We start from the raw sequence: 14,956 nt of genomic DNA on the forward strand, positions 1-14,956 counted from the left end.
AAGAATGATAAAAGAAATTAGTAAAATCACTTCGTAGTCAAGTTTTTAGTGCAAATAATCAGTGGACTTTCGTTATAAATCATTGGCGGATTCGGGTTGAGTGATCCATTAGACAATACATATCCAATTACACCACTACTTAGCCGCTTATATATACTAACCCGTGCTCCGCCTTCACTTGGTGTTACTGGAAGCCCTAAAAAGCTTGCAGCCGTCTTCTTCCACGGATTCCATCTCTCCCATTTCTTCTCCATCTCTCTCTTTCTCATCAATAATTGCCTCTTTGAGTAGCCATTACGGTGATCCATACCATCTTGGCTTAGTTAGGAGGCGCACAGAGATGGGCTCTTAAGAGCTCTCTTAGGCCTTTTTGAGAGGGCTCCATTTTTATACCCTATATGGTGTCCTCCAAGCAGCCTTAAGACATCTCCATCTCTCAATGGTATGATGCTCACTTTTTAATTTTCTTTCTTTCACTTTTTTAACTTTGAGATGAGTTGAATTGCCTCTCGAATAACCGGTTGCTCGAAATATCGAATGTTTGCATCCGGCTCAGACAGGGGCGCAAAGTAAATTCAAATCCTCTTTGAAAGAACGGAATTTTCATTTATTGAATTGTTCCTTTCTTAGATGGATTTTGGATATTCTTCAGTTTACTATACTTGATCACCATTTTTTAATCTGACTAAAACCTTCGAGATCTCTAAAATTTGTAAATATAAACTCGTGGAAGTATTGCCAATGCCACATTCGAGGGCCATTTGCATTTAAAAATAAATTGGTAATAGCAAAATTAGACCTTTTGAGTGCTGAAAGCTAGTGAGTGAGTTTATTTTTCTACACTAAATAAATACATTTGTTTCATTTATAACGGTTGTGTCGAAATGCACAAAGAGTTCATCTTATTGTTATAAAAAATCCAAAGAGTATTTTTTTTTTCAGTGCAAATTCTCTCACATTCGACACATATTGGGACCACATAGTACTTGATATACAAAAAGAGGCCTCAAAATTTACATTCCTATATATCTTTCTAATGTGTTGCATGTCCATATTAACAGCAGGGAGATGGAGAGATTGGATATATTTCTTTCTTGAGGAAGACGATGATTCACCTAGCGAGAAAGGAAGCCCAGACTCTAGCATTGTTCGCACCATTTCGGAAGCTCCTCGTCTTGCTACTGAGCCGAAGTTCGATGCAAATCCTCTTAAAATCAACTGTATGCAGTACTCTCACCAATAGCTGGCTTATTTCAGTAGCAATCCCAAACTTTGGCATGCAGACATGCGAGACCCAGAAAGCTTTGAGATGGTAGCAGATCACAGGGAAGAAGCTTGTCATCGTCCTCAAGAGGATAAAGAGTAAACTGAGCACTATGTAAGGTTCTTTGATTGTAACTCTCCTTGGACTGCTAAGCTCGTCAACAGCAATATATGCAACTGGATTGAGGCCTGCAGTGGCAAAACAACACATCTGCCAATGAGCCATTCATGCAAATTATTAATGGCCAAATGTATTATGTTTAGATATATTTGCTTTTTGTCGACCTTCCAATGAATAATAGCATGAAGAAAACCACCTGTGGTTTCTCTATAGAAATTAACAAGAGAGCTGAGATCCTTTGGGCCATGGTGTCGAACCATTGAAGCCCCATTTGCCAGGACAATAGCAGGAAAACTATGAACACCATATCTCGAAAGGACACTGAAAAAAAAAATTATTATATAGATAAAAATCAATCACTATGATCGCCCTTTAGATACCATTGAAAAGAGAATGGATAAACTGATGGCAATAAGCAACTCTAACCATTGGATACCTTGGCATGGTAGAAGATTCTTCAACTCGTAAGTGTCTTATATGAGGAAACATAGAGTTGAGAGAATTGAAAATGGGTTGGAAGTTGCTTGAAAATGGACACCACGAAGCATAGAAGAGAACAGAGTAGTAGTGTGAGTCATTTTTAGCCGTAATAAGTTCTTTGTCGAGGTCCTCGCCTCTCACCTTCAGAAAAACCGATGAAATCAAGCTTAAATATAAAATAAATAACTCACTATATGGCTTCAGAAAAATTATTATCATTAAAATTCCCTATGAACAATATCAAGCAAATCTGAGGGAAAATAAATAACTCACTATATGGTGTTTTGTGCAAGCTTCAGTACATTCATCGCGGGTCAACTCATTCCAATCTAAACATTACTTCTTTCATAATAAATTACTGATGAGAATCCTATTCTAATATCATAAATTAGGCCATCCATGAGAATATTTGGATTCTTCACCAATTTTCATAACTCAAATTTACCACTAAACAAATAAGTCTTCCTACTCGATTGCATTGACGAACGCTTGGCATCCTCTCTCTGTCAAATTTCTACGAATACATTCACCGGCAGCAAAGGGGAAAAGAAATCTATCCTTTTAACCACTCAGGCAAATTATACTCGGACAGCTTTATTTCAACGGAAAGGAGTATGGAATCCTGAAACAACTGTTCCAAACCATTAGAAGCCCCAACCCAAGACGCAGTTTTGAAGACAAACCATCATCCCAATGGAACCCAAAAGCACAAAAATCATCAAAAGATCAACTTTTGCAAGAACCCAAAAGCGCAAACTAGAAAGAAATCCAAAATATATATATAAAAAAATCCTTACCTCTAGAGGGAAAGACCGCTGGATCCAGACAGGGCATTGGGATTGGAACGCACCAAGAAAGGCAGCGTCCAATCGAGCGCAGAGCGATGACGCCGCCACGGAGGACTGCGACAAACAAATCGACGCGAAGTAGAAGAAGAGGAGGAGACGCAAAGAGCACATGGCCATGGCCATGGGCAGGGGAGATGATGGATCAAAACAAAAAACTTGTAATTTTGATGGTCTCTGTTCTTGCTCGGGTATTCTCTTTGCGTATAAAAAATATAGAATTAATTCTACTTAACTCTCCAAACTATCACCTTTAGAAGGTCATAATAAATAAGTTCAATATGTATATAAATAATAATAATAATTTAGGAGGGCTAAATGTAATTATCCCTAAAATCTATAAACCCTGGATAGTATCAAACTGTGGATTGAGTAGATAAGAACTATAATTAAGAAGTATTTTATAAGCATATAGTTGTCTACCAACTAGCAACGACAAATGAACCCCTAATCCACTTGGTTATTATGCATAAGACCTTGATGTTTGTTAATTTGTGCTGCTATTAGAAAACAAAATAGTAGGTCAAATCTTCAATCCTCTTTAATTTTATCCCATTTATTTTTATTTATCTTTTATTTTTAAAAAAGGTTCATAAACTAAAATTCATCGCTAGATATAATGAGCGTAGATATTATTACACCTATTTGTGAAACATATTCTTTTAGAAACAAAAACGAAAAAATTTCATCCATTACATTTATGGACAGTAGGAAGAATAATCTTTCACTACAATTAGACTACTTTTGAAGAGCCTAAACTGATACTGGGAATGGAGGCAGGATTAGTCTGTTTACTAACCAGTTTAATCTCGGGTTCAAAATAGCATCATATAAAATAGTCTTTTAATGTGACTGAAAAATCTCATAATACACAGGATAAGAGATTCAAAGTCACTTTCAACAACAACAACTTCTCTTGTGTTTTCTATGCCATCAATATCAACATCAACATCTCAATTTTACTCCCTTAACACCACCATCCTTGCAGTCATCCATACAGTATGCAAAATACAAGGGAATGCTGCAACATTCTACTTGCCCAATGTTTTCTATGTATCAGAATTCAGAAGGATAAAAGCATATAATTTATTGAAGAAATAGAGCTATGCATATGACTGCCAACCATAGCATGCATGTTACAGTCTGTAACCCCCCATGCATCCATGTGATAAGAACCAAGTAGGAAAAAAGGGTAGTGAAGAGTAGTTATAAGACTATCTGGCAGAAAAGTTGCTACTTTCCTTCCTTCCTTCATGTGAGTAGCAGCATGTTATCTTATAGTTAATACACATCTAATATGGATATTAGATAGCTTATCTTGCTTCCACCCTACTCCTTAAATGGAGGAGTACTCTGCAGTGAAGCTTTAATTCCACTGTGCTATATATATATATATATATTTCAATGGTTGAGTGTTATTAATTTATAACAGAGATAAACTTATATATTAGAAAAAATTAGTCTTTTTATTTAGCCTAATCGTACAAGCTTACGATACGGTGACGTCATCGATTCGGTTTGCTTATCTGGGTCCGGGAAGGAGGTGGATTAGGTCGTAAATCGCAATCCTTGCGCCATCCGACCAATCATTTAGCAGTGGGGTGATTTCGTAATATGTTGAAAATTAGAGGGCTTTGCCGACAAAAGGAGATGGAGGCAGCCAGCAAAGTGATCCCAGCACGTGCCCGCCCTGACCGATCCGCTGGAGCCAGCGGAGCAAGCTGAAGACAAGCTTTTATTCCTATTATGCCCTTGTCTTAATACCAATTGACATGTCAGTGAGATCGAACATCCTCGGATGGCGAGGGGTACTCCCGTACTTATCGAAAAGTATGGGTTCCTATGTCGGGGCCAATTGGTAGAGCAGGAGGGCCCCACGTCCCGGACGCCAGACCAAATATGGAATCCTTTTTTAATAAATGGTTTCTTTATTTACTTTGCGTTTCAACGCCTATGTTTTAGTCTCTTCTCGGGAAAGGGCTTCTCTTTTGCACGTATTGGTTGAAATGTTTTGAGATTTAAAGGGCTTATATCAAATAAGGTACACTTCTAGGTAGTGGTCTGCAAATTATTATTTAATTTTTTTTTGTCAGGGTTGCTATTCTCGTGACGTCCTTTAAAAAAAGCAGCGGTGCCTCGGAAACAAAGCAAATCTCGTCCCCCTCTTCTCCTTTCATCCCTCTCGTCGTCTTCGTCCCGGTGAGAGGGAAAAAGAGTTAGGGTTCAGATTAGGGTTCGAGATGAGAGAGATCATAAGCATACACATCGGGCAGGCCGGTATCCAGGTGGGGAATGCGTGCTGGGAGTTGTACTGCCTCGAGCATGGCATCCAACCCGATGGGATCATGCCCAGGTCTGGATTTTTTTCTCTCAAGTTTCTCTCTTCTTTTTCCCCCCTCTTCTCTTCTTGTTTTGATATGGGTTATCTCGGCATTGATTAATTGGGTTGATGGGGGTAAATGTTGGCGAGATCTTGTGCCTATCGGATGTTTGTTGGAATGCTTATTAGCTTATCGATCAAATTTGTCTTGTTGGTCCTAAGGCCTGGTTTGTCAGAAATAAAAATTGTGTTGCTGGTGAAGGAATTTTGTCCAGATGTCGTTCTCATTGCCTTGTCATTCAAGTTTCAAGCTTTAAATGGAGAATTTTTTATTTCTTTGTGTTGATCTTTAAGAAGGAAAAAAAGAAAGAGAAAAAGGTGAAAGATTGTTCGAGTGTGATATTTCAGACGAAGATTTCCAGCAGATTGAGGTTTATTTTGGTTCTTTACAGTTGTAAATGTTTCCCTGTTATGTGACATATTGCTCGCAGTGTCGGTTTAGGGACTAATTTTTGTGGTGGCTGTCGAGATATGTCTCCAAATTTTGATGAAATTTCACTTTTTTCTTGCGTTTCAATCTTTAGACTATTTCTTTCCCTCTTTTGTTCGTCTGCGCCTATAGAGTTATCATTTGAAGTAGTTACATATGCAGCCTATTGTTAGATCTTCTTTCGAACTGTTCATGAGGAATTTATTGTGTGGCTGATGGTTCATGATTTGATTGATCCACAGTGATACCTCAGTTGGGGTTGCACATGATGCATTCAACACTTTCTTTAGCGAGACTGGTGCTGGCAAGCATGTGCCAAGGGCCATCTTTGTGGATTTGGAACCCACCGTCATTGATGAAGTGAGGACCGGCACTTATCGCCAGCTCTTCCACCCAGAGCAGCTCATCTCTGGGAAGGAAGATGCTGCGAACAACTTTGCGCGAGGCCACTACACAGGTAACGTGTCTTTCTCTTCCACCCATCCAGTTTGTTGTCGTCCTTGTGTTGAGATTAAATTGTACTGTTCTTGCGTGCTGCAGTTGGGAAGGAGATTGTAGATCTGTGCCTTGATCGTGTGCGGAAATTGGCAGACAATTGCACTGGCTTGCAAGGCTTTTTAGTCTTCAATGCTGTTGGTGGTGGAACAGGATCTGGTTTGGGCTCTTTGCTTCTCGAACGTTTGTCTGTGGACTACGGAAAGAAATCTAAGCTTGGCTTCACCATCTATCCTTCCCCACAGGTATGAAATGTTCATATTCTTAACATAGTTGTAAATTATCTAAATGTGAAATGACTATGGTATCAAGTTCATGATGTTCTGTGCGCTTTGTAATTATTTTCTAGGTGATTTATTTTCCGTAGTATGATGTATTTTGTTATGACAATATATGGTTTGCCAGAAATTTTCATTGGTGTTAAAAATTGGATTATGGATGAGATAATTAAGTAGTGGATGAGTATAGCAGATTTGAATTGTTGTTCTGTAGATTTAAGTATAATTTGGAACATGTGCCTCTTAGTTTCTTCTTCCTACATCTTCAGGCTTTGGGTAAACATTTTGTGCATGCAACTGATTTTAACAAGTTAAAATATCATCTGCATATTTGCCATTGTGGTCCATGATTTTTGCATGAGAAAAATAGGTAGTTGTATGTTTTGGTACATGTGGTCATCAGAAGCGGTGGTTGGGTTTTTCTCATTTTTTAAGTGTATACATCCTTATCCTTTTGTTATCTTAACAAACTACTGACTTATTCTGCTAACCCTCCTTGCTTACAGGTTTCTACAGCGGTTGTGGAGCCATATAATAGTGTCCTTTCTACCCATTCCTTGCTAGAACACACTGATGTTGCTGTTCTTCTGGACAATGAGGCCATTTACGATATTTGCAGGAGATCTCTTGATATTGAGAGGCCAACCTATACCAACTTGAACCGGTTGATATCTCAGATCATTTCCTCACTGACCACCTCTCTGAGGTTCGATGGAGCTATTAATGTTGATGTTACAGAATTCCAAACGAACCTTGTACCATATCCTCGAATTCATTTCATGCTCTCCTCATATGCCCCTGTTATCTCTGCTGAGAAGGCATACCATGAGCAGCTATCAGTGCCTGAGATCACTAATGCTGTTTTTGAGCCTTCAAGCATGATGGCAAAGTGTGACCCAAGGCATGGCAAGTATATGGCCTGTTGTTTGATGTACCGTGGTGATGTTGTCCCCAAGGATGTTAATGCTGCCGTTGCAACCATCAAGACTAAGAGGACCGTCCAGTTTGTTGACTGGTGAGCTGCCATTATAGCAATTATAATATTCTGCATTCTCTTATCTATCCTTTAATAACATCATGTTACATTATTGACTCCTTTATTTTGTATGAAGGTGCCCCACTGGTTTTAAGTGCGGTATCAACTATCAGCCACCAACTGTGGTGCCTGGAGGTGATCTTGCAAAGGTGCAGCGTGCTGTGTGCATGATCAGCAACAACACTGCTGTTGCTGAGGTGTTCTCACGTATCGACCACAAATTTGATCTTATGTATGCGAAGCGGGCATTTGTGCATTGGTATGTAGGTGAAGGGATGGAAGAAGGTGAATTCTCTGAAGCGCGAGAAGATTTGGCTGCGCTTGAGAAGGATTACGAGGAAGTCGGAGCAGAGGGTGCAGATGATGATGGGGATGAGGGAGAAGACTATTGAGTTGTTTGAGTCGATTAGTGGTCATTGTTTGTTATTTGCTTGTAATCAGTATATACTCTGTCTGATGTCTATCCATTTCACACTGCTGATACATTGATTTGCTTTTGTATTGTGGTCTATTGTATCTGACGTTTTCTGTGATTGTTAATATTGTTCCAGCTATATTTGATTCAACATGTTATTTCCTTTTAAGTTCTTTTTCTTCTTTGATGATAAGTTCCATTGGCATGATACTGGGAGAGGTGGCTTAAAAAATGTCTACGTACTGTACGCATGCGTGCCTTTAATGTGGTCCTTGTACGTAGACTGTCTTAATGCACAGGGTTCTCGCGGGTATGTTCTCGTTGCAAATTTTATTGTAATTCTCGCCATAAATTCCGTTATCTAATTACAAGATTATATTATTGTTGTTTTAAAATTGGGTTTGCCAAATAATATGGAAAACTATGGGATAAAATAAAAGGATAATGATAGATTGAGAGCAGAAAAAACTCATCATACTTATTATTTATGACTCTTTCTTGTATTCATATTTCTTGAATAACCTTCGCTTTCGGTGAACAAATTAAGTTTATTATTATCCAATAGCTGTAGGCAGAGAGAGAGAGAGAGAGAGAGAGAGAGAGAGAGAGAGAGAGAGAGCATTCTACTAATTCATGATTGCATATGCATGATATTGGACTTGTCACTGACAATGTTAAGCTATCAGTTGAGGGTGTGACAGCCAAGGAGACTTTTATCAGGCTTAAAAGTGTTGTTAGGCTTGCAACTACTCCAACCTACCTAAAGAGACAAATCTATCCTACCTTCAATCATAACTCCAAACTCTTGATAATTTAAGTAGTCTTTGGTTTGTCAGTTGTGTATACACCTACTCCAAATTGTTTCTTTGTCGAAGGAAATATTTATATGAACTATGAAGTACATATCTATCAGTTTCTTCAGACATATCAATGGACAACTCTTATTATTCCATTAGAAATGTCTCAGAAAAGAGATTCAAAAAAGTACAGTTTTGGTGATCTACTTCTGAAATCTAAGGCCTGTAATGAGTAGCTAAGTGTCATTTCTCCACTCCAATTGTACATAGTAAATGTTGCAGAGTTGGCTATAGTTGGAAAAAAAGAAAGAACTTCAAATCAAAACTATCCACAAATCTTCAATACAAAAGCACATTCAAGGAAGATGATTTATGATTAAATCTCTGATAACTTCAATATTAGCTTCTATATATGCTGAAATTTTACCAAGAGCGCAGTCAATCTCTTCTTCTATCTATCTATATATTTGATCTACATCCATGTACTCTGTTCTACTTCATATTTATTTTGTACCATCATGATCTAAACTTAACAACTCCAAAAGCGATATGTTACTCATAAGCAAAGTGGTTTGACATTCTAATCACCAACTGCCATTAGTTACAAGATTGAGACAACTTATCTTTGTTCTATTATGTGGCAACCAACACCTACTTCATTAAGAAATCTCCTTCTCTGTCTGCTTGCTTGATAGCTTACTATTGAGCCCAAGTCATCATATATCCTGCTTATAAATTCATCGGAATTCCTAATAGAAATGTAAAACGTAAAGCAAAACATTCCTCTTAGCAGATTTACCATCATATTAATAGAAGTAAATATTTCCAAAAGATATAACAATAAATAGTTTTTTGTACTTCCACTTGAACTTTAACTTCTCTCCTTTGCATTACATTGCTTACCAACCAACACAATCTCATACAAGTCTGGTATGAAATTGGTCTCCAAATTCAAAACAAAACAAGATGAAAGGACTAGTTCTATCAACGCATCAAATTCTACAATACAAATGACACAATGGGGGGAGATCCCATATCGAATCGCAAGGATCGTGCACCATGTCGAGGTACTCCTGAACTCCGTTCATCCCGTAGAGCGACGCAGATATTTGCCTCTCCATCTTCATCCTTTCGAACTCCGAGAATTCTTGGCTAATGTTGGGCAATTCTAGTCCGTCGAACACCGGAAGGTGATCGAACGCAGGCTCAAACGCCCACGAGTGATGTAACTGCTGCGGAACTAATTGAAATCCTTCACCACCATTGCTGAAGCATGGCTTGTCGGCTTCATCCACCATCTGGGTCTCTTGCTTCTTCTCATGGGAAAGAGTTGTAGCACTTACAATGCTACTACTAGTACTACTTTCACATGTCACAGTACCTGAACAAGTGGTAGTGCGAACACTACTAGTAGTAGAATTAGATTCAACTTTCTTGAGCTTCTTATGATCAAGAAGGCTGCGAATTCTGGAGGCCAGAGGGGAATCAGAGGAGACATGAGTGGTGAAGTTGGTGCGAGTGTTGGATCCTCGGAGGAGGCAGGCGGCCTCGTCGTAGGCTCGAGCCGCCTCCTCGGCGGTCTCGAAGGTGCCTAACCACATCCTGATCTTCTGAGTGGTGTCCTTGATCTCTGCCACCCATCTCCCGGATGGCCTTTGCCTTACACCTACGAACTTGTTAGTGCTACTCTTATTCCGTCCTTTGAACTTGCTCGGCTTAGAGACTGGAATTTGATACTGTTGTTGTTGTTGTTGGTGGTGGTGGTGGCTTTGTTGCTGGAAGTGGAGCTCCATTGCTTGCAGTAGGTGTTTGAGAACAGGAGGGAAGAGTAGTTGTGTAGTAAAACTGAGAGAGAGAGAGAGAGAGAGAGAGAGAGAGAGAGAGAGAGAGAGAGGAAGGTAGAGGAGAAAAGGGGATGTTCATGACCATTTTCTCTTTGGAAAATTTATAGAGCTTTGCTTAGATGACTGGGTTTCAGTGGAAGGAGGAGGTGCTTTCAATGATTGGCCGAGGAATGTTATGCCGGGCATGTCTGTAGGCCCCACCCAGTAAAATAATATGACCAAATTACTCTTTTATTATGATTATTACAATTTTTGAGATAAATTAGATTTTCTATTATTTTTTTATTATTCATAAGAGAAATTCGGGTTCCAATTTCCAACTCATTACTTCATGTCACGAGTTAATACATTTTTCCCACTGTACGTCTGTACTGCAGCAGCGATTGCCATTATATATATATATATATATATATATATATATATATATATATATATATATATTAATTATCAGAAAGTGAGAATTTTTCTATATTAATCTATAGGTACAATAACGATTTATGAAAACCAAGGTGCATAATTAATGAAAGAAGACGTTGCTCTTATTTACCAATTTTTATTTTATTTTTTTATTTTAAGACTTATTTTTTTATTTCAAAGTAATGCAAGGGTAGTAATAGTATAAGGGAGGATGCAACTAATAAAACAAAACTTTGGTAGGTCCCACATAGATTAGCAAAGTCCAAAAGTCTCGGTCAACGCCCTAATAAGAACCAAGTCATGGAGGCACGAAAGTTCGCCACTTGGGAGCATTCGAGGGACTGAAGCTAGACGACAACATGCATGCGTCTAAGGGAATAATATTTTTTTAAAAAAAATAAATATTTCTATGATGGCATCCTAATTACTAAAATATTAGCCATTAATATTACAAAAAGTGTCTTAGTTAATTTAAGAGATGAAACTATAAATGATATAAAAAGTTTGCTATCAGTATGCCGATTCGTCCAAGCCTCCCTTTTTATTAGAACATGCCAGCCTCTCCCATCACCAGGGAAACTTTTTTAATGATCTCTTGGCCATATTGGATTAATATAAGCAATAATTGAAGGTAATTATGAACTACTATTCCATTAAAAAATTTCGTCTTAGTAATGGCTTTGTGATGAACAAGGGATTGGCATCCAATTTCAAATATTATCCATTAGAGATTACCACGAAGAACTCACTCAGCCAAGTGATTTAACATTTAGGTACAATAAACATCTCAAATTAAATACTAAAACCAATTGATACTTCAACCTAATTAATAAACCAAGTTGCACATCCCAAGATGAGTCCTGCACCACAAAGGTTGAATTGGCTCGGCATTGATTCCTCTTCCTACCATCCGATGCCGCCAGTCGGTCAGCCGGTCGGTGGCATCGGCGTACCGCTTCTTTCCGGTCATGTCTCGATTATCGGACCACAATGCCTCCGCTAATGCTGATGCTCTAGGCCAAACCCTAGCATCCAACACAGTTGGGTCAGCCTGCTCGGACCATAATGCCACCTCTCCACCTAACACTAAACTAGACTCGACCTGACTCAACCCATAAGTTATGTCATAGTCATACACCCTTTGCCATGTCTTAAATGGACCACACCAAGATCCTCCAGTGCTCGCATCACTTCCGATCTGATCATAGGAGCTATCATTCCCAATGAAATCTCCGTGGCCGCAATCCAGGTAGTAGAAATCGGCCGACGACACGATAACCCGGTAACCGGCTTGGACGATGAGCTTGGTATTGTTAGGTCCACTGTTCCAGGTTTGTAAAATAGTTGTATCTGGTGAGATCATTGAAGAATTCACTCTAATCTGTGAGTCTAACAAGATGTCCTCCCAATAGACCACGGTCTTGTTGAGTGACACAATGTAGGGGTGAGTTAGGTTGAGAAAGAGCTCAAGGAGTTGGCTTAGGGTTCCACCATCGGATAAATAAGCCTGGATGGATGGGTCTGAGTTCCAACAACCTGGAGTGATCTCATCACCACCGGCATGGAGGAACTCATCTGGGAAAAGAGAGGCTATGTCTTTGATCACATTTTCATGGACTTGGTAGGTTTGGGGATTGAGAGGGTTCAGGTGGCCGGTGCCGGGCTCCGACGCAAGGCGGTCCGGCCAATTCTCCGGTCCGTTGGGTAGCCAAAACTTGTTAGCACAAGTCATAATTTCCGGGTAGGCTTCGGCCCATGATCCTGTGTGGGCTGTAATTAAGAAGTTTTAAAAAAATTTGTTAACGTCAAAATTATTATTATTATTATTTACTTTGATAGAAGAAATCTTTATTCTAATCTAAGGACTTTAAGGAGAGGAAGAGGAAAGGACATAAGAGCAAAGGATGTTTCTAAATAAAAACGCCGGCCTAAGACAAAAGGACATATTATCACTTTGTTATCGTGATAACTAAGTAATTAATTTTGTCTGCTTGTCTTAGGCCGGCTTTTCCTACCTTTGGAAGTTTCGAGTAACTTGATATTTATATATGTATATATAACTAGTACTAAATGACGTATAATAAGAGCATGCCATATTTGTAGCAAGAAAATAATGTTTTTATTTTTAATTTTAACTTCTACTGCATGCTGGATGATTTGGCAGCCAATGATAAGGTTCCGACTACCCAACCGTAGCGAATTCCTAAAATCCTCCAAGAATATCATCTTGATTTGCATGAAATGACATGACTACGTAAAAAAAGACAATGACTGAATTAAAAATATATGTAAGAAACTAGCTTTACCGGGAGCATCGATCTCTGGCATCACTCTGACTCCACGGCTCATCCCAAAGTCGACGACGGCCGCCACGTCAGCCGCATTATACCTCATCCCCTCCCCGTACGCCCCCTTCTCGGCGAGCTTCGGCTCCGACGGCAGCTCTATGGGAAACGAGTGGGAGTCCGTTATATGCCAATGGAATACGTTCAACTTGTTAGCTCCCATGGCGTCGATCGTCCTCATGATATCCTCCACCGGATAATAATTCCTCGACGTGTCGAGCATCACCCCCCGGTGACCGAAGATCGGGCGGTCGGCGACGTAGACATCGCCCGCGACCACCGGCGGGTCGCCCCATGACAGCTGCAAGAAGGTCTCGAGCCCCCGCATGGCGCCCCACGCGGTGGCCGACGTCAAGGTTGCGGCGCCGGCGGAGGCGTCGATCGAGAGGGTGTACGACTCGTCGACGCCGTGGCGGAGGGGGGCGGCGATGTCGGCGACGCAGAGGGTAAGAGTGCGGAGCGGTTGGAGCACGGAGAGGTTGACGGCGGGGGCGACGATGGGGTTGTAGTGCTCGGAGAAGAGGAGGGCCGAGTAGCGGGCGACGGCGGAGGTGAGGTGAGGGTGGGAGGAGTAGGGGGAGAGGATTTGGAAGGAGGGGGAGAGAGGGGTGGAGGTGGGAGTTGGCCAGAGGAAGGTGGTGGGCTTGGGCCAGACGTTGATGGGGAGAGGTTGGGGGGAGGAGAGAGAGAGGAAGAAGAAGAAGAAGAAGAAGAAGAAGAAGAATAAGAAGGAGGAGGAGGAGAGGGTTATGATCAAGAGATCAATGGAGGCTTTGGCCATGGAGAACTAGTTGTTGGTGCTGCTGTTTGTGATTAGTAATTAGCAATAAGTGTCATGGGATATTTATATATGTGTAAAGGAGATGGAGGTGAGAGTGTTAATTAACTATTTGGTTGCCATCTTCTGGAGCGAGCTGTGGTTACTCCATTTGGCCTTTGTTTGTAGTCATAGAACTCAATTATATATATATAGTAGGCCGTCCATTTTCGGTAGTCCAGTGGTTGGATCCTATTAATTATTTTCTCATAGATATTAAGATTAATTATTAGATAAACAATAGATATTAGGTTAACACTAGATGAACAAAAAAAAAAAGCTTTGATATATGTAGTGGAATAATTTTATATATGTTCTTACTATATATAGTTTCTTGTTTATTGGCTTGGAGTATTTCATTAGGGCTTTAAAATGAGTGCAAAATAAGTGATCCATTAGTGCACTAGTATAAAGGGAATGAAGCTAGTAAAGAGTAGTATCCCATTTACATGTATACTACTAAATTAATTTGGTGTTTGTGATAGTGGGCTTTATCTGAAGCAACTTAGGAACAACACCCAAGCCCCTACCTTTTGTTCTGCAAGGTGAATTAAGAGAAATATGTAACTTTCTCATTTTCAGGGTCCCTCCTCTATTTGTCTTCTCTGTATATAGATGTCACTCAGCCCAATTAAGTCATGTCTTGGTTAATTGAACCAAAGGTATATGATTTCAAATCTTTAGAGATCTTAATATAATTTAGTCTGCAGGTGACATCCACATGATCGTATACTGTTAGGTTTGTTAACTTAAGTTTTTAAATCAATTTATTTTCTAGTATCATATTATAGCTAGTTTTTCTTTTGTCATATGTATGTATGTATGTAGATGGCAGGTCTAATTAATGATGGAGGGATTGTTCACATTAGCAACTACTTGGATTTGTTTATGCTTCACATGATACTTATGGAGCTTCAAAATTAAACCCAAGGATGTGGTGTGATGAGAGGACTTAATTAGCACTTAGGCCTAAACTTATTTTTCCATCATCGA

The 14,956-nt window shown here is 39.7% G+C and overlaps 4 protein-coding genes, 1 long non-coding RNA gene and 2 other non-coding genes across 7 annotated transcripts; 4 read left to right on the forward strand and 3 right to left on the reverse strand.

Moving 5' to 3' along the window:
• The first annotated feature begins 170 nt into the window (after positions 1–170).
• On the forward strand, positions 171–1,607 carry LOC140785205 (uncharacterized). Its single transcript, XR_012108403.1, has 2 exons — positions 171–442; positions 1,062–1,607. It is a non-coding gene; the product is annotated as an uncharacterized lncRNA (long non-coding RNA).
• Positions 313–429, forward strand: LOC140785397 (small nucleolar RNA U19). Its single transcript, XR_012108453.1, has one exon. It is a non-coding gene; the product is annotated as a small nucleolar RNA U19 (small nucleolar RNA).
• LOC140785410 (small nucleolar RNA snoR138) lies at positions 502–647 on the forward strand. Its single transcript, XR_012108464.1, has one exon. It is a non-coding gene; the product is annotated as a small nucleolar RNA snoR138 (small nucleolar RNA).
• On the reverse strand, positions 906–3,143 carry LOC140785204 (5'-adenylylsulfate reductase-like 5). Its single transcript, XM_073132981.1, has 4 exons — positions 2,662–3,143; positions 1,821–2,005; positions 1,581–1,705; positions 906–1,452 (listed from the first exon to the last, which is right to left on the reverse strand). Exons 1-4 carry the CDS (start codon positions 2,833–2,835, stop codon positions 1,112–1,114), a joined length of 825 nt encoding a protein of 274 aa, XP_072989082.1. The 5' UTR covers positions 2,836–3,143; the 3' UTR covers positions 906–1,111.
• Positions 3,144–4,843: 1,700 nt separating this feature from the next.
• Positions 4,844–7,912, forward strand: LOC140783684 (tubulin alpha-3 chain). The gene is made up of 5 exons (XM_073130649.1): positions 4,844–5,062; positions 5,762–5,976; positions 6,060–6,259; positions 6,799–7,307; positions 7,405–7,912. The coding sequence occupies exons 1-5, from the start codon at positions 4,950–4,952 to the stop codon at positions 7,718–7,720; spliced, it is 1,353 nt and encodes a 450-aa protein (XP_072986750.1). The 5' UTR covers positions 4,844–4,949; the 3' UTR covers positions 7,721–7,912.
• A 1,491-nt stretch (positions 7,913–9,403) lies between these two features.
• LOC140784776 (ethylene-responsive transcription factor ERN1-like) lies at positions 9,404–10,450 on the reverse strand. Its single transcript, XM_073132324.1, has one exon. It carries the CDS (start codon positions 10,331–10,333, stop codon positions 9,533–9,535), a length of 801 nt encoding a protein of 266 aa, XP_072988425.1. The 5' UTR covers positions 10,334–10,450; the 3' UTR covers positions 9,404–9,532.
• Positions 10,451–11,549: 1,099 nt separating this feature from the next.
• On the reverse strand, positions 11,550–13,977 carry LOC140784840 (beta-hexosaminidase 2-like). Its single transcript, XM_073132429.1, has 2 exons — positions 13,108–13,977; positions 11,550–12,571 (listed from the first exon to the last, which is right to left on the reverse strand). The coding sequence occupies exons 1-2, from the start codon at positions 13,925–13,927 to the stop codon at positions 11,628–11,630; spliced, it is 1,764 nt and encodes a 587-aa protein (XP_072988530.1). The 5' UTR covers positions 13,928–13,977; the 3' UTR covers positions 11,550–11,627.
• Positions 13,978–14,956: the final 979 nt, after the last annotated feature.

The sequence above is a fragment of the Typha latifolia genome, chromosome 3 (genome assembly GCF_019914945.1).
Source record: "Typha latifolia isolate L0001 chromosome 3, TyphaL0001v2, whole genome shotgun sequence".
NCBI classification, from domain to species: Eukaryota; Viridiplantae; Streptophyta; class Magnoliopsida; order Poales; family Typhaceae; genus Typha; species Typha latifolia.